At 41.6% G+C, this 19,363-nt stretch overlaps 1 protein-coding gene across 3 annotated transcripts; it reads right to left on the bottom strand.

Annotated features, from left to right (window-relative positions):
- Positions 1-875: 875 nt before the first annotated feature.
- ppp4r3b (protein phosphatase 4, regulatory subunit 3B) lies at positions 876-18,991 on the bottom strand. 3 transcript variants are annotated; one of them, XR_013934474.1, is made up of 17 exons: positions 18,473-18,991; positions 17,269-17,324; positions 16,663-16,761; positions 15,532-16,155; positions 13,858-13,935; positions 12,258-12,374; positions 12,005-12,121; positions 11,434-11,565; positions 11,072-11,183; positions 9,884-9,931; positions 9,514-9,672; positions 8,916-9,085; positions 8,622-8,761; positions 8,161-8,345; positions 5,082-5,236; positions 2,025-3,517; positions 876-1,994 (listed from the first exon to the last, which is right to left on the bottom strand). XR_013934474.1 is itself a non-coding variant. In XM_080450179.1 (16 exons), the coding sequence occupies exons 1-16, from the start codon at positions 18,612-18,614 to the stop codon at positions 3,413-3,415; spliced, it is 2,439 nt and encodes an 812-aa protein (XP_080306305.1). In that variant the 5' UTR covers positions 18,615-18,991; the 3' UTR covers positions 877-3,412. The 3 variants fall into 3 exon arrangements, 2 of the variants coding, with proteins under 2 accessions (XP_080306305.1, XP_080306306.1); XM_080450179.1 differs by having other exon boundaries at positions 877-3,517; XM_080450180.1 differs by having other exon boundaries at positions 879-3,517; positions 11,081-11,183.
- Positions 18,992-19,363: the final 372 nt, after the last annotated feature.

Consider the following 19,363-nt stretch of genomic DNA (forward strand, 5'->3'; position numbering starts at 1 on the left):
CTAGAAACTTGGAGATGATCTTAGGGGATTGGATGTGTGATGCTATGTTAGATGGTCAAACCTCCAAGACAGACACACTGGTAAACTAGTTGTATCTTAAAAATTCCTCAACTTGAAACTTGGGGGTGTTGGTCTCTCGCTTTCCTTCAGGGAATTCTGATTTTTTTCTCATAATGCAGACATAAACCACCTCAAGTGTCAGTCAGTTGACATTTTGTTGTTTTTTTAATAGTATTAAAATAAGGTAGTGGTTCCTGGATCCACAGTGCCACAGCCAGTTGAAGTAAATTCAGATATGTTAAAATGGTTATATTTACTGGGATGTCCGGGTAGCACAGGCGTTACGCTACTGCCCACCATTGTGGAGAATGCTGTTTGAATCCTCCATGGTGCCTCCGGCATGGGGGGATGAAAAGTGGGAAAACGATTGTGTAATAATGGACAAGGAAGATAACTAGTAGTCTAAACTATGTTTTATAAGTTACCAAATTAACATACATTTTGTAAATTAATCAGATCCATAGTAACACCATGTTTTTAAAGCAATAAGCATAGTATCTGAGCAATTATCCATATAACATAGCAATGCCTGTACTGCATTAGGCTGTATAGTTTATGTACACAAAATATACTCTTTCAGACAAGCAAGCTTAAAGCAGCACTAAGTATAACTTTTTTTAATTAAATTTCTCTTTTTTCAATCTGTAAGGTAGCATGTTAATACAATAGAACTTTTGGGGGAATACAATTGGGGTAGTTGTATTGTCTCTCTGCTCTTCTATTGAGACATTTAGATTGTGTCAAAGGTCATGTCTCACACAGGGTCAGACACAAAGTTTGACCTGAAGGCCAAGATTCAATTGATCCCCTGAGCAAGCAGTCAGGCTCCATTAGTTCAATGGTAAAAACATTCAGTATCAGGAAACCTGCAGGAAATCAGGTTCAAATCCAGGGTAGAAGAGTAAAGTTACATAGTGCAGCTTTAAGGTCTGCAGGAAAATAAGGGCTTTGGGTTAGATTTTGAATTTAGCTTATTGGAATCACAAAATATATGGAATCATGAAATGACATCAGGTTGTTGCAGTGGAGTCAATTGAGTCACCGAGCACCTATTTGTATTGCACTGTCAATCGCCAATGTGAAAAGTTCATTTTTAAAAAAAAGCGAGGTTCACATGTTTAATGCCAGGGTCACATTTAATCTGAAAACTTATCAAATAACAAATGCATACAAACGTTCTGAATGGAGGATAGTGGCAGTAAATGCACTTGGTACAAATTGATCATGAGAGAAAATAAAAAGCTACTATGATCACCCATCAGCTGTTGAAATGTGTTGACATGAAGTGGCTTTCCCAGATCTCAGGCTGAACTATAAGTGACTGTCTCATCATGACTCTTATAGATCACACTATCAATGATGGCAGTGATATTTGAACACCTGTTCTATTCCTTGAAACTTTTCACTCTGGCAAGTGACAGACGGGGCATTATTTAGATCTTCACCGTTTATGTTTCATCTGACCATCTTGATGTTTATTGGCGATGAGACCTGGAGATACTATGCAACGCATGGCTTTGTGCCTTCCTCTTCTCCTTAACGTCTTTAGCAATCTCTTAGAAGGAATGTTTGATATAATCAGCACTGCTTAAGCCTCACTGCATCTGCTCCCCGCTTAAAAATAAAAAATATTCAAGGTCGAATTGAAAACTCGACCAGTCATGGAGTTGGATCGAATAATTTAAAATGATATTTCCCTGTAGCGCTTAATTGATCTGCTTAAATGTCTATAAAGCAGGCCAAGGAATGACATGACTTATAGACATGAAAAAAGGTCACGTTTTAACAAGGTTGCTTTTTAACCAAAGCAAACTGACACCTGGAGATATTTCTACATGCTTCATCTGAATTACATGTTAAGTCAGTTGGTACTTTGAGTATTGTATCACTTGCCAGCATCTACAGCTTTACATATATGAACGCATGTCTCCACTCTCCACCATACCAAACACCTGCAGTGGTACATACCAAACACCTGCAGTGGTACAGTACTACAATTGCCCATGTCCAGAGAGAAATGCTGGCTAACCAAACTTCCACGGTCCCAAAACAAATTAACTCGCATCTAGAGGTGCTTGGGATTAACCTGGGGCTCCTGAGAAGTGTGTGAAGTCTACTGTGAGTGCACAAACATGTCAGGTTTGTGACTCAGCTGAAAACATTGGTCTTCAAGCCACTGAAATACAAACAGAACTTCAGACATCCTCCAGAGATTGGCTGCAAAAAATGACTTTACTGCAGTTTTAATACATGTTATTTTTAAAACCAGCATTTGTAACGTCCTTGCTTTTTTACAATGAATCAAATTAAATTGGATTAAAAGGGTGAACAGTGACCCCACCTTTTGTGCAACGACAACAACAAAAAATACACAGGCAGGTAAGAAGGTATATCTTCTCCCCTTTTAAAATCATGTCAAGGGGGAAAAATGATTAAAAAGAAAAATATCTGTACAGTACGTTTTAATAAAGTCATGAAATACAGGATTTCCTGGCTAACGCAGTCCTGTGTTGAGTGTGTGTGTCTCGTGTTGTGTGCGCCACCCTGGCTTTAAATCGCTCAGTCCTGCTCGTTGTCAGGTTGTGGGCTGCAATTTTTTTTCCGTTGTGTTACCTTCCTCATATCACAATTTTTCTTCTATTTTATCTTGCCTATAGATCCCTCAATTCACAACCTGAATGAACAGTTCTGCTTGTCCGCGGTGGGTGGGGGGGGGGTGTCACACACTGATTCAGCCAGTCAAGCTTTCTAATAACTATAAAAGGCTAGCCCTGCTAGCCTGACTGGCTCTCTGAATAGTTGGTACGTTGGCTGGCTGTGTTCTGGCTTCCTCCTCTCTCTGTGGAGCTCATTGGGTGATGGTTTGATGGGAGGGGTGAAGGAGGGTTAAAAAGAGGTGGAGGGGGTCAATGTTGCAGTTTCCTGGCTACTATTGCTATAGCAACAGAGTGGGAGAGGGATCTGTCGTGGCACTGATGATCACTGTTGTGGTTTCAGCCTCTCGGTTACACAGGTAGCCAGGTAGTTGAGGAGGAGGTGGTGTAGAAAGAGGTTCAGAGATGGAGGGACGTATTGGTGTGGAGGAAGAGGACAGGAGCTCTCCGACTCTCCTGGAGGAGAGGAGGAGGTAAAGCAGAGGAGATGAAGATGGGTCCATCCCTCTTTCCAGTAGGAGAGAATTACTATCTTCTCCCTGGGAGGGACGAAAATGGGTAGGTGATAGAAGGGAGTTGAGTGGGAGTTTGTCCGTCTCCTCTGCAGGGGGCGGGGACAGTGACCAATGAGACGACCGGAGGAGGGAGGGAAGGAGGGACTTTATCATCCGTCGGCTACGACCGGAACGAGCTGAACTTTATGAGCCCAGGCGGGGCCGTTTCCTCGGAGACTGCTCTTCCTCCTCATCCTCTTCGTCCTCGTCTTCATCATCAGGATAGTCCACCAGGCCCACCATAGCCGTCTGAGAAAAGAGACATTATAATGAGTTTTTTTACACCTTTGTTGGACAAATACCAAATCACATTATGTATAGAGTACTGAAGTCCTGACGTCACTCGTTCATCCCCTGGGTTGCGGAAGTAATTTCTCTAAGGAGAATAACATTGGGTCATCTTAGAATCATCTCATATAAGAATTGTTGTCCAAAAATAAACAAACTGTCCCGGCGATATTGTCAGGGAGGTGTCGCTGTATCGTTTATGATAGTCAGTCACTCATATTTGATAGTCTATTTCTGGTGAAAATGTAACTAGCAGTAACATTAGCGTTTTCTCACCGTCAGTTGATGCTTCATATCCATATGAGTCAAACCGCCGGGGTCATTTGTTTATTTTTGAAACACAGTTCTTATTTGACGCGATATTAAACAAGTCTATCCTGAATGGGGAAAATAAACCGCAACCCAGGTAGGATGAGTAAATTACGTCAGACTTCGGTGCTCCATTGTTTCCAACATCACTTTCCTGTCATTTGAATTGTACTACACTCATCCGATTTCCTCAATAAAACTGTCCATTTATTGATTGAATCAAACAACTACATTTACATGGACTGCAAAAACCCAGCTTTCTTCTATATTTGTCATTAGTTTGATTAAGCCGTTTACTGCATGGATTTCCATTCATATGCCGTGTAGCACAGCCCAATTAGTGACTGAAGATGTCCCCTCCCCTCAGCATAACATTCCTGTTTCAGCTAATCTCATACAGTTGCACCAACATTGCTCTTAGGAAGCAACAGTTTCACCTTCTGTGCCTTGCCTTGCCCTCACACACACACACACACACACACACACACACACACACACACACACTTCTCTCGACCCAGTAAAATTGGCATACTCCACATGCCATCCTTTTGATAAGTCTATTATTGATCTAATGCCCACATCCGACAAGGGTACCTGTAATGCCCTGATCACATATGGCTCGCAAACAGTGATCGAATAAGGATGTGAAAATAGAAAGGATTGCCCAAGCATATTTCACCATTAAAGAAATACTAATAATAAACATTAAATTAATACATTCACTTTGGGACAGTTAAAATTGCATTTTGGAACGGTGGTGACAAAAGTTTAGTTAATAAATGAAACGATGACTTTGAGTTGAAGAGTCACTGCCTGCAAATGGCATACTGTTGACCAGAGGAGAGAATATGCCCATGGACTAAGAGTGTTTGTCCAGCTGGTGTCTAAAAGAGGGCCAGACGTGCATCACCACTGCACATACTCACTCTGACCTTATTTCTTCTTCTAGTGATGCAGCTTTGTTCGCTGTCATTAAGTGTGTCTCATTTACTTACTGAGAAAAATGGTGTCATGTAACACATGCACTTGCATAAGGGTAATCACAAAATGAGGTTTACATGGCAATTACCTATTCAGACTACTGTATTAATCATGTTGGTATCTGAATATGGCATTGAATGTACATTCTGGTGGAGGGCAAACTTATAAAGAAACTTGAATTTATACTAGTATGGGTCTCAGCCAATATGGCGATATAAGGTAGCGCTCAACATACCTTGACAACTGGCGTGGAGGGCAGAGCAGTCGTCTTTACTGAGGAGGCAGTGCTGTTGTTGTTTATGTTGATGTTGTTTGGGGTGCTAGTTGGCGAGGCAGGGGGGATGGGAGCAGTTTTCCCATTGTTGGCACCATTTGTTCCATTTGCAGTTCCTGCAGGTTAGGAGAGGTCCAAAGCTTCATGATGTGTTACAGTATATGGCATTTGGAGAACAGTACCTTGTGCTTTAAAAAGGGACAGGTCACCCAAAATACAAAAAACAAACATTTTCCTCTTACCCAGAGTGCTATTCATTATTAATTAATCTATTCATCCAGTTAGTTTTGCGTTTGCTGAGGTTTGGATATTTCTGCTGCAGAAAGTCTGCCATCACCTCAAAACAATGAAGCTGAATGGCATTTGATGACTATGACTATTTTCACTGAAGTACGTCTGAGGGACGCATGTCAGCTGGCAGGCACTCTGGTGTTTTTGTGTTTTATTTTGGAGGAACTGCCCCTTTAATTATATGCAGAAGTATATGAGACACATGAACTTTCTTGTCCGCGTATATCTATTTTGCAAACCGGTTGCGCAAAGACCGCCCACGCCTGCCTCTGATTGGCCAGAGCTTGTTGCCTTGTTAACAACGCCCCCTTCTGTGAAACATGTAACTGCCTCTCGCATGAGTGGACAGTGTTAAATAACTCCCATACCCATGTAGCATCAGTTGACTCTGTGGCGTGCACCGTTAAGCATTAGACTCCCAATATCAGCGTCATGGGGTCTAAGCCCGCTCCAGCCACTGTTTATTTGTCTTATCTAAAAATGTATCTTAATTTATTTTATTAGGATTAAGGTTAGGTTTAGGCATCGTTTTTGGCGCCACCCAGCGAGGCCCCCTTGGTGAGAACAGACTACAGGCCCTAATATTAAAGGATTCACAAAAGTCAAAATTTCTCGGATTTCTATTGTTTTCTGCCACATTCAAACGGCCATAGCTCTAGACTATAGACTAGGGGCAAAGCAGTTCCATGTACGTCACAGAAGGGGCCGTTCGGTAGGCCAATTAAGGCAAGTTGTGGCGGGTCTTTGCGTAACCCGTTTGCAAAATGTATATACGCTTCCTGTCCTGTACTTCAAGAGGACGTTGTCGCGTCTACCTTTATTCCCTCTTCTCTTAAGCCGCTTTTCCATCACAGCTTAAGCACGACACTGTCCAGTACAGTCCAGAACCGCACCGCACCGCTTCAAAATGTCTTGCGTTTCCATTGCACAAAGGTCCCCACTCGCAAAATCCCCACCCTCCCCTCCCCTCCCGAAGGAAATCAACGCCCCTTTCTTTAACACACCAACTTAGCCTCAGGCTACAGTGTTAGCCTAAATGCTAGCGTGCTTCCTCAGAGCTAGTTTGGCTCTTAAGTTATTATTTGGCCATGTTCACCCTGACTTTAATCTTCGCTATTGTTGGGAAGACCTGTGTGGTGTCTAAACACGTTGCCATCACTTATATAAAAAACATTATTAGCGTGTATCGTCGCACATTCATTGTTGCCAGGTTTAGCAGAAAAAAATAAGCAATCAGGTCTATGAAAACAATCCCAAAAGAAGCGACTATCTACGGCTATTTGAAAATAGCAGATCTACAAACTCACAACGCGTAGCAATGCGACGCATTGTGAGTGTGTGCATCTGCTATTTAAAAAATATATATACATATAATGTTGACAAATACATATTAATGTGGGGGTCCTTGACATGAAAATGTTTAAGAACCACTGGTTTCAACAACATATGGAAACAAGCCCCAAATAATCAATCACATTTTAAAAACAAGCAGTGGTGGAAAAAGTACTCAAATGTTTTACTTAAGTAAAAGTATCAATACTGCAATGTAGAAGCACTCTACAAGTGAAAGTCTGGAATTACTTGAGTAAAAGTACAAAAACTTTTGGTATCAAAATGTACTTAAGGTAGGCTACCAAAAGTAAGTACTAAAATGTTTGAAAATAGCAGATCTACAATGATGCGATGCGTTGTGAGCTTGTAGATCGGATATTTTCAAATAGCCTAGGTATAAAATAGGGCTTAAGTGGTTAATGTATGTTTTATAATGTAATCATTTATATCTGAAAAGTAACTAGTAACTAGTAACTAATACGTTTTCAGATAATTGTAGTGGAGTAAAAGTACTACCAATATTTACAAGCAACTTTACAGAAAAATAAGCCCAATGTCGCTTATAATAAGTGGACATGGCAACACTGCTACCGTAGTGTTTACATTTTACAGAGACCTGAGTGGACAGACACAGCTGTGAGCCGACCAATCAGTAGCAGTAGCAGCTTTAGCCCCGCTTAGCCCAGCTCAGACCTACCCAAGACTGGGTACTTTTTAGGCACCAGTTTAGTACCACTTACACACCACTCTACCCACTTCATTGTAGTGGAAACCGTCGCTGTGGTGGGCGGTGTGGGGTGGGGCTAGGTAAGTCCATGTATATGGAAAGCCGCCTTTAGTGATGCGTGTCAAAACGTAGATGGAAGCCATTTAAGAAGATCACAGAATTAGCACACCGGCATACGCCTGTGTTGCGCTAGGTAAGTGGCGTCTAAAGACTATTTAAAAGCTGTTTTAGCCGGCAGATACACGTTTCCCCTGTACAGATTAAGCAATGAAAGCAGCATATAGTCTACCTCAACCACAATGCCAATACAACACACACACACAACACACAAAAAATATAGACTATGCCATTACAATTGAATTGAGTGAATACAATAAAATATACTTCACATACAGTAGAGCAGCCACCAGGTGATCACTGTTATGTGATGCTACTTGGCATCAATATCTCACTGTCAATGATTGACAAAATCATTTATTTTGTGCTCCTTGACCATAGAAATATTGAAACGGATATGCCATGGTCTTTGATTTAGGCAAATGTTTCCTCTTCATTTTAGCTCCACCCTCAGCATTCGTTACTTCCTGCCACAAGGGGCGTTTGTTTTTTTCAAATGGAAGACTGACCAAAACACTGAACTCTGCAGAACTACAGATGTAATCACAACTCGAATATGACAGAGCGACATACCTTTTTTGGCCTCCATTTTGGCCTCCATCTTGGCCTCCATTTTGGCCTCCATGTACTTGCCATAGGTTTCAGAGAAATCATCTTCTGACCGACTTTTCTCCACAGCCTCGCCATCATCATCATCTTCATCGTCATTGAACCACATCTCTTCATCCTCATCCAACGACCGTGCATCACGACGATATCTAACCAAGAAAAGAAAAAAATATAATAATAAAATCTGTTACACAGAAAACATGCTGTAATCATGTCTACATGGAAACTTGGACAACAGGGCTGCCCGGAATCTCTTTTCAAGCTTCACATATTATACTCTTTGCATTATACTCTTGCTTGAAAATGTTAAACTTCAATGGAGGATCCAGGGCTGCACCGAGTAGAGGCAAACGCTTCAGCTCTCACAGGGACTATCGTCAGTGGAGTGCCATTTGTAAATGATTTGATGCAGTCATGCCACTGACCTGTTAAGTCTTTGACTCTGTCTGTCTTTCTCCTGCTCGTAGCGGCCCTTCAGGCCCTTGAAGGTCTGGACATACTCGATGGACTCGAGTGCTTTATAGAAGTTGTCCACGATGTGAGCTATTAGAGACTTTACGTCTTCCTGGAAGGTCAAAGAGATGATGGATGAAGATTAGCATAACTATCACCTTTTAAAGTTCCTCTGTAGGGCCGCCACGCTCCAACAGCAATACTGATGCCATGTTCATTCATCAAACTATTTCGGGTGGGTCACATGTGTGCGTGTCTGTACTGACCACTTTAATGAATTCAAAGAGCTCTATGATGGCAGAGTTGAGGAGGTTGTATCGCGTGCCGTTGTCTAGCAGTGCGTTGATGACGGGTTCAAACAGGTTCCCTTTGATGATGTAGCGGTTGTAGTACTCATCCTTCAGACCAATGATCCGCCGCATGAAACGCAGGGCGCCTGTTGAATGAGACATGAACACTTTAGTAAACACAAGGCTTTGTTGAGGAAGACAGGTGCTCTTTGGTGTCGAGTGTGAACACTGGGAAATACACAGGAAAATACAAAACAATTATATAAAAAGCTAGGCGTGCCGGTTGCTGACTAGGTGTTGACCACATAGTCGCAATATTCCTGGTTCGGTTTCCTCGCTTCGTGCCCTCAGTTTCCTGTTTCTCTACTATGTAAATACATAGCGCGGCAAGAAGCACTATGAACTTGTATCTGCCATTTTTGAATATCCAAAGAATAAAAAACGGTTAAAATGATGTGACACAGATGCTTTCCCGGTTTTAATGGCTTAAGAGGAAACACTAAGAGAAAGCTAAACTGGTAACCAAAAGCATTAAGGGATGAACTACAGACTGTTGTGTTGTGCATGGACTCACAGAGCGCGAGGAACGTGTGTTTGGAGTTCATGAGGACCAGCACTCTGCGGAGCAAGTCTTTGTTCATGATGTAGGTCTTGATGTGGTACGTGTGGTGCTCCACACAGAAGGTCAGAAGCTCTAGGATCAGCGCTAGTAACTGAGCAGTCTGGAAGTTGTCTATATGCAGACACAAAAAAGAATAAATCATGTAAATACATAGCAATATTTGTTTTTCGTATAATGCTTTTTAGGTTATTACGGTTATTAAATAAAAATAGTTTTTTGCAGTCTAAACATTTTCTAAACAAATGTAGGGTATCACGACAGGGTCATAACATTGCATTTCATCATTCATGACTAGATGTGGATATTGAGTTGGGACACCTACCGGGACACACAGGGTTTGTTGGTATCTTGGTTGACCCCTCCTGCAGTTCTATAACACAAAGACATACACAGGACTCAGTCACACAAGGGTGACCTCTTCAATTCATAACTTAGCGTTAACTCTTGAAATTCTCCCACCCTGATAAAACTGGGCAATTGTGATTTAAAAGTGTCAGCACATATTTTTTTTTCTAAATCGTTACCCCACGATTTTTGTAACCCATTTTTTCACCCAGTGCCAATGCCTAAATTGTAATCCTCTGGGGAGAGCCCTGAACTGAGCTCATGCTTCCTTCAATGCATGAGGAGTGAGCAGGCCGCTTCTTATCACCCGACAGGGGGGAGGTTCCCCAGTAGGACGTAGCGTGTGGAAGGAACACGTTATTCCAACCATAGATATATAAACCTAGATACCTCATTGGCCTCTGCAGTTCATTGTAACGACTGGTCTCTCAATACAAGGCTCTTCCGGGGGGCTGTTTGACTACTGACCAATCACATCACGTTAACTACTGGCCAATCACAGCGCGTCTAACTGAATAGTTGCTGCGCGGCTGCCTCTTAAGAAAAGACCCACCCCACCTGCCTCTGATTGGCCTACCAAACGCCCCCTTCTGTGACGCACACGGAAGTTTCCAGCTCCCCCCCGGAAGCATAGAGGAAGCGGAAGTGCGTCCGAGATGCCGACGCTTCAGAGCCAGAGGAGGCGTCTACCTTTATATGTCTATGATTCCAACCAGTTCTTTTCCCCTCCATCAGGTGCCACGGCTGACCAGGGGGAGGCGGTATAGAGACCAGGATTACATGCAAACTCCACACAGAAAGGGCAATGATGACACGGCGGAAAGAACACACCACCAGCGGGAATCGAACCCAGGACCTTCTGAGGCGACTGCGCCACCGTGTCAGCACATATTTAAGTCCCAAACTTTGATATTCCACGTTTCCTTGCTTAATTACACAATTCAAAAACTCCATGTTACTTTCCATATAAAACAAAAAACATGTTAATTGTTAATTTACTGAAATCAGACTTGTGAATTAATAATTTTCCCGTACAATGTTGGAGGGCAGAATTAAAATAAGAATATTACTATTGAATTTAAAATATGTATCATTAAAACATGTTGGTCATATTGGAGATTTCAATATTTTGCCCAACCATGTTGTTTGGCCGTCTCCCACACACCTTCCTCACCTTTTGAGTTCTTGTCATGGGCAGTGTTGGCCAGCAGCGGGGCAGTCAGGACATGCATGCAGTACTTGTAGAAGAAACTCAGAAATTCTGTCTTCTCAGTTTTCTGATGGAGGCAGGAAAAATAAAAACAAAAAACAATTAACAAACTTATCATTGGTTTGTTGAAGGGGCCAGAACGTGCACTAAACTGCTGTGCTGCCTTTGGCGACTGCATTTCCCGTACTGGATCGATAAAGGTCTCATCTCAGAATAGATTTGCATTATTTGATTAATGAATTTCACTCAGATAAAAGTTGATCAGACGTTCAAAAACCAACGTGAAGCTACATAATTATACTACTGTTGGGACTGACATTGGTGGGAGCCAGCATGTTCTCAGGGTCAATGAGTGTCCTCAGCAGGCCCATGAGCTGGACAGCTCCTCCTAGCTCTGGGTCAGAGTCACAAATCATCTGTTTGATAACCACATTGATCAGCAGGACGTCCTGTGTACACACACACACACACACACACACACACACAGTCAGTAACAAATTAGTATCAAATAGATACAGTATAATCACATACAGTATGCCATGTTTGCAAACAAATGGAAAATGAATAAATATACAAAACATTAATTAACTGATTAGTAGATGGGTAACATCCCCTTCCTTTTTTAATTCATAAAAAATGAAGCTTTGAATGGTTAAGAAATTCAGTACAGCCATATAGCTCCTTTTCAGATCAACATTCACAATTTGACATGGATGTGCAAAGATTAATATTTGAAAAAACAAAGCATCTAAATCCGGAATATTGAAATTATGTTAAGTTATCAACTTCCAAACAAGTATACGAAAATTCAGATATTTATGGCCAGCCCTATTAGCTAGCCTTTTTCTTAGAGGCAGGGAGTCAACCATTCCACCAAAGGATGCTTACATCGTCTGTCTGCTGTGGTTCCTGCATGACAAACTCTCTGACCATGGAAGGGCTGAACTCCACTAGGTAGGAGAAGATGTCTGTAGCTGCCGCCCTCACTTGCAAGTCATCCATACCCTGCTCCCAAAAAGAAATAGACATAGAAAGAAAAAGGCATGGAGTGAGTTTGAGGAAGAAAGTTAAACCTGCACTTACATTACATTTAGGTACAAGTTAAAATCATTTATTGAGTGAATCGGAGCTGGTGACATACCATGACTATTTCCAGAGCAGGTAGAATGCCTAGATTCGCCAGAGTTTTGAAGAAAGCGTCCCTGTTTTGTGGTTGTAATGTTTGTGAAAAAGCACAGAATTCTTTGAAAAAGTTCACCTGGAGAGAAGAAGAAAATAAACAATTTTAATAGGCTTATCAGTAGATTAGACCATTGGGTTAATCGGTTCAAGATTATCTATGAAAGCAACATTTACTAAGATCACATTTTATTCCAAATGGAGCTGGAGAAACTAAATTCAGTTTGACCCAAAAGTTTCAAGACGTAAGCATTGGTTTCAAAGAATAGAGTACATAACCAGCACCCAATACCCAATTTCTACAGGGCAAGGCTCAGACCAGGAGTTTGAGGTCATGCAATCTCATTGGCTTATCACTCTCCCAGATCCACGCCTAAACTTACAAATCTATAACCTAATGCCAAATCACAACCATTTTAAGCCTTTTATGTTAACATGACCATCTCTAATCTCTAATGTAATGCCATAAACAAATATTTTAATGTTGAACTGAAATTGGCTGCGATCAGCTCTTGCGGTCCATGCAATGCATTTTGAGTGAGATACTGCTGGTTCAGGAGCCACTACCATAACATAATTAAAGAGCTGTCCCTTTCAATGCAGATGTCCAAGTGTTCTTGCCATTGTCATACTGGAAATCTTCAACTGTGAGGTAAACAAGTGAAGTTTTAACATAGCAGATAGATGTATTTGTATTGTCAAATACAAATCACCCTTCCAACTCCGTTGCCGTTTTTGGGAGAAAGTTGTATTAGGTTTTTTTTTTTCAACGGAGGCCGCATTATGATGTAGTAACTAGGGGTGTGCCGATACACTAATTTCACCAAACGATACGATATTTGGCTCACAACTTCGATACGATACGCACTTTTTTTATTATGAAAAATATATGGGGGAGAAAAAAAGCAAATGCAAACAAATAATTCTGTTTTTGCATTATTCAGATATGCGAACTTGTAGCTTTTCAGCTACAATAGCCGTTTTGAATCCAAATAGGGCAATAGTGTGACACCTGACCCGAAAAAAAACCAACATGTTGTCACCCTTTTCACCTCGGGCTGTTTGCATGCCTGATTATTATTATTGTAAAAAAAAAAAAAAGGACGATATATCGGCACACCCCTAACCCATAACCACTTTCACACAGCTTGTGGCAATTTCTCCTAATTTTACTGCAATTGTATCCAATTAATTAATACATTTTCTCATTTGCTTTGTTTGGTCACGGCAGCCGCACATCTACTCCAAAGTACATGCACTGCAAGATTTGCAGTGGCATGGCTTGTGGACGCACTAAGTTAGAAACATCCCTACTTTAGCTGTGCTGTCGTTGCCAACGGCTAAATGTACTTTGAGAACTGTCAGGATGTCTGTCAGAAACTTTTCAATTCGTCAGGACAGCAATTATGTCTTCCCTAAGACGATCAGTGAGGGAACAGGCATTCAACAAGTAGCAGTCTTTCCTTACAGGGGGAAAAAACCTCAATACAACAGTAACTGCCCCTTGTGCATGTGGATACACATTAACCTGATTAAGTTAAGTTGAACATGAGTTGACTTACTAACTCTCTCCTTTTACTGTCCTCTGTAGCTTCATCTGTCAGCTGTGCAAAGACCTCCGTTAGGAACTTTTCATCCTCCTGGTGCATAAGGAAAACATGGTTATCACAGCTAAACACAAACTAGTCATGGAAAGAAGTCATCCACAATCGGATGGCTTGAGATGGGTTTTGAGTTCTTCCTGTAATGAGATTAACTGAATGAGAAATGCAACAGAACAATACATGCCTCTTACAACAAATATTTTTAGGGACATCAGAAACTACTGACATTTGATTTATTGGGCTTCTGACAAGGCAATGTGGGCTAACTTCACCAACAAAAACAGAATGGTAGTCATTACTTGGGAGAAATCCATGATTGACAATTTATGAATGGCTGAATCCATAACGCCTTTACACTTTAACATGATAACATAATTTAACAATGCTTTTCTAACTTGACAAAAAACAAAAGCCCACAGAGTAACAATGAGCATTCAGAAGCAATGAATTCTCATTACTCTGATAACAACAAGAGTTGTACTAATGCAAACAACTTGATTTGATTGGGGGGGTGGCAGAGTAAAAAAATAAATCACTTACAACAATATTTATACATTGCCACATGCTACAATAGGTCGCAATTGTCGAGATAAAATAGTCTGTTCACATTCACAATAATAAAAAAGATAACAGATGGTACAGACAAGGGGGTGTATTACTGCTTACATTTCTGTGATGGAAACGTACTGAAAACACAGGTTGGCAGATTTTATTGACCTAGATTTAAGAACTGAATGTTGTAGTGATGTTAGGTACACATCCTGCATCAGTGCATCTGACACATATTATTCCAAAAGTACGCTATTAAGATAGATTTCTCGTTTGTTTTATAACCATCTGAACATCTACGAGATCTATCAATCATCGCGTCACTTCAAGGAGACCAATGATAAGTGATTGATAACACTTTGACAGTAACTCATTTTGTCATTACACCAAACAAAAAATGTAGGCATGCATTATTCAGAATATATACTAAACTACACAGACTTTGAGCTTTTAGTCGTTTTGTAAAACAAAAAGAAAAAAAGTATATAATTTTGTGCTTATTACTTTACTATTCTATGTATATAGTTTTCTTTTGAAAACAAAGTTGTTAAATTTGGGATTTATGTAAAAAAAAAAGAAATCAAATACATTCAACACAGGAATATAACCATAATTTTAACCATATCAGATCAAACACAAGATAAACACTGCAATTAGTCTAAAAATACATTTTAATGAGAACCCATAGAATTTCCTTTAGGACCCAAATAATAGACCACACGGTGCACTTGTCATAACATTTTAGCTAAATGGAAACCAACTGAAAATGAGGCAGTATATTCTTCGGTTTAGACTCAGAGCATCTTGGAGAATATACTAAATTATCAAAGAGAAAAGAAAAAATCAAGCTATTCACTTTTTCAAGTAATGCCATTTAAAACATTGAGGTCCACTCTTGAATTGTGTCATTAAGTAGATTTCATGATACAACTTGCCATATTGCCCAGCAATAACAGAAACGATTTTAATAAGAGACATAGTGCTAGTGCAAGTCTGAGGTGAATAATGCACACTTTACTGTGAAAAGAAACACCTACCATCTAGGTCTAACGATACAACCACGTTTGAAACCGGTGGTCTTACCTGCAACATACTGACGATCTCCACCTTGTTGAAGAAGATGAAAGAGGTGAGCGTGGACAGGAAGTTCTCCTCAAAGACAGAGGGCGTAGGCAGGATGATGTCCTGGATGTACTGCACACGGTATGTCTGGTGGATCTTCTGGCGCAACTCTGAGTCCGTGATGGGGATCACCTCTTTGAACTTGGCCGTCTTAGTTAGGAACTCACGGTGGCGTTTGGGCTGCACTAGCGCTGGGTCGTACTCCAAGCAGCCCACCACGTCCATGATGCAGTCGTCAGAGAACATCACCTCGAATAAAGCTGCCTTGTTGAGAAACAGGACGCCACGCACAATCTCGTACAGGTGGTGCAGGCCCTCGCGGTTGTCCAGGTCCTCACACACCAGGAAGAGTGCTAGCAGCTTCTTGATGTAGCCGTCGCTCATCAGGGCCAGGGCCAATTTCTCCCGGCGGATGGGCGATGAGAGGACAGAGGTGACCAGGTCGGCGATCTCCTCCAGGCGGCTCGGCTCACAGGTCGGTAGCTCCACAAGGTGGCTTGTCTCTGGCAATTCCTCGAACCGCTCCTCCTCCGACTCATCGATGGGGTCCTGGGTGATCTCCAGTGCTGGGTCCTTCCCCTGCACCTGGAGGGTGAGATGACCCAGGAGCACAAACAAAATTATGAATTGGACAGCGAGGGCATTTACATGCACACATACGCAGCAATTTCTGGAATATAAAGCTATATATTCATATAAAGTGATATTGTGAATATTTTAATAACCCATTTTACATCTTATGGTCATAAGAAATCAGTTTTATTCAGTGCTCTCCATCTTATTCTACTCTCTTAAATATTAAATATGTAGTGACCTTTAACACATTCTCAAACTTTGAACTTTACAAAAAAGGTTTTTACCTGCCAAAAGCATGCATTAACAGAAATGTATCGCAGGCTGTGCTTACAGCGATTAAGATATTGAAGTAGAGTATTATTTCCATAAAGGGTGTATTGCTTTAGTCTGGGTAAGATCTCATTGTTTCTGTGCACTGAAACCAATTCAAGTATCAGTGTACAAACTGAAACTGTTCCCGTAGCCATGTTGGGACATTACATCTAAAATCCTTTAATACAACTGGGTTATATTTACCTGGCATATCTTCTCCCAGATCTCATCGCAGCCAGCCTTTTCCTGGAAACTTAGAGCCAGGTCATAATTTTCTGCTTCTGACCAAACAATCAGTGTGTCCTAGGTGATGGAGAAAACAAACAGTTCACAAACAGGTGATCCTTCAACATGTTAAAAACTCCCTCTCCCTCACGCACAAAAGCTTACTTATGCTTGAAAATGCCATGGTATTGTAACCTGTGTAAAATTGCTTTGTTGAACAAAGGAAAAGTCACAGCTCCCCTTCTCTTCACTAAATTCATAGGGCCAGTTGGGAAAAAACTGAGGTTTCCTCAAGAATGTTCTGACACAGGGTGTGTCTATAGTTCAGGTATACTATTACAGCCATTAGGAGGGTACTGAAATTGCTTGATATTTGTGTGTCAGGTGGGCAATTTGGCCAAATGACGGATTTCTACTGTGATTTTTTTTGTAACAGGGGCTGTAATTTAACAAACACCAAGTATCCAGTATCACAATGTACCAACTCGAGCATTGTGGATTTAAACTTCACCAGACGGATGAAAAAAGACATCTGCTGCAGCATGTTTTCCACCCCTTTGCAACAAGCAGCATGACTACACTTACTTGTTGTTTCTGATATGCAGTATTTGGACTGATCTTCGACTCCAACAGCAGTGAACCTAAAACACAGAGTGAGTTTAGTTTTCAGTGGTAGTAATCACGTCCTAAGTTAACAGCATTCCTACTCAATTCCAACACGAAAAAGCCAACGTTACCCTTTAATGTAAACAATGTGGTAAAACATGGCATTACATTTAAATCAACACAAGCTAGATGACAAATAGTTGACATTAATTTCACAACTTTTGGTTATCTATATCAAGGATCACATAACGGGTCTTTATGCAGTAACATTATTATCTAACGTTAGGCTCAGGGACTGCCAACCCCCACCACTGTAACTGCTGGACATCCAACTGACTGTCGATCCATTGCTAAACTAACTAATAGTGTTTACTTGCATGGTGACAAAACCAACAACAGTGTCGACTCTTGATGCTACTAATCAATAAACAGCATATATAAATCGGACGAAATGGCGATTAAATTACACATTAACCATTACACTAGCCAGAGATAAACAGGCTAACGGTAGCTGACACACAACGTTGATTTATACTTGGTCGAACGCACAACAAGCATTGCGACAAGTGTTGTTGTTCGTGCAAGAGACAACATTTTCACTTTATTCACATCTGAGGGGAAAAAAGGGTCATTTCTATCGCGTCGCGTGCGACGGTCGCATCTACGACGAAGTCACAAAATTAGCCTTAACGCGGCTAGGCTAACCAGTGTTGCCAGGTTTTGCGAGAGAAACAAGCAACCAGGTCATATGAAAACAAGCCCAAAAGAAGAGACTAGGCTACAAGAGACCTTTGAAAATAGCCGATCTACAAGCTCACATCTGTTATATTCTCAAAAGAATCTGAAAAATGTGAAAAAAGTGTAATATTTTCAAAATATTTTAACACAAATATTGTATGGGGGTCCATGGCACAAAATGTTTTCAGATGGGGATGCGCGGACAAATGCATATTAATTTGAGGGTCCTTGACATGTAAATGTTTAAGAACCACTTGGTTAAACAACATTTAGGAAGGAAGCCCAAATAAGCAACTACACTTTAGAAACAAGCCCCCCAAACAAAAACGCAGCCCGCAACTATCCAATATTTACAAGCAACCTTACATCATTTTAAGCCCACAGTCGCTTAGAATAAGCGGACTTGGCAACCCTGAGGCTAACTATGCTAACAGTGTAAACTCACCGTCCGACTCGGCCCGAACCAACAACGATATTCCCTTCAGTCGCTCGACGAAGGTGGACGAGACGTGCCCGGTGCCTCGGTCGTCCCACTGGCGGTCCTCGTTCAGCGTGTACACTTTGACCCTCCGCCGAGTGTCCGACATGGTTTAGCTAGCGCGACAAACCCGAGTCAGGGAGCTTGCGACGCTAGCCACCTAGCTGCTAACAGGCTAGCTAGCCAACCTAGCTGCTAACAGGCTAGCTAGCTGCTAACAGGCTAACAGTTGTGTTCCTTCTCTCTATCCTCGACCTGCTAACTTTGTTTCTACCCGCATGTTCCTCACAAACACACGGCTCTCGTTTATATCACAGTGCCGACGAGGAAACTCCCGTCAGCCGTTCGACAGTGTCACTGCGTTCGCGACGTTTCGACGCTCCCCACCGAGAAGAGTCTGCTATCTGAGGAGAGAAATGGACAGGGAACACAAACAACTACAGGACGGCCTCTTCGCTACCGTCCACAGGGCGCCATCTTGTAATGGGATCTGGTTCTTGTTCTTCTTCACTGCCTGCCGCCGCGGGGGGGAGAGGGAGGGGGGGATCAGGGGGTACATTTTTAGCCTTGAATATCAGGCACTTTTCGCTTAGATCACTGGTTCCCAAACACTGGGTCGGGACACATTTGTGGGTCACAGACACATTTTTATGGGTCACGAATAAATATCCCTTAATTTTGTGTTTCCTAAATTAAAAAAACGCAAATATAACCCTCATGTTTTGTTCAAAACAAGTCCCAACAGCTATTGTCTTAAAACTGGGAAAGAAAGGCAAAAGCGTACCCTATACCGTGGGGTCTCCTCTGAGGGGCTACAGAAGCCGGGGAGGGCAGTAACGCTGCAGAGGCGCAGTGTAC

This window comes from Gymnoscopelus braueri (assembly GCF_963280865.1).
Source record: "Gymnoscopelus braueri genome assembly, chromosome: 14".
NCBI classification, from domain to species: domain Eukaryota; kingdom Metazoa; phylum Chordata; class Actinopteri; order Myctophiformes; family Myctophidae; genus Gymnoscopelus; species Gymnoscopelus braueri.

Coding starts and splice junctions, on each gene's coding strand:
- ppp4r3b (XM_080450179.1), bottom strand. CDS start 18,614: ATGTCGGACACTCGGCGGAGGGTCAAAGTGTACACGCTGAACGAGGAC. Junction 16,762..17,268: donor CTGCATATCAGAAACAACAA/GTAAGTGTAGTC, acceptor TCCATCACCTAG/GACACACTGATTGTTTGGTC. Junction 12,122..12,257: donor CTGCTCTGGAAATAGTCATG/GTATGTCACCAG, acceptor TTTTGGGAGCAG/GGTATGGATGACTTGCAAGT.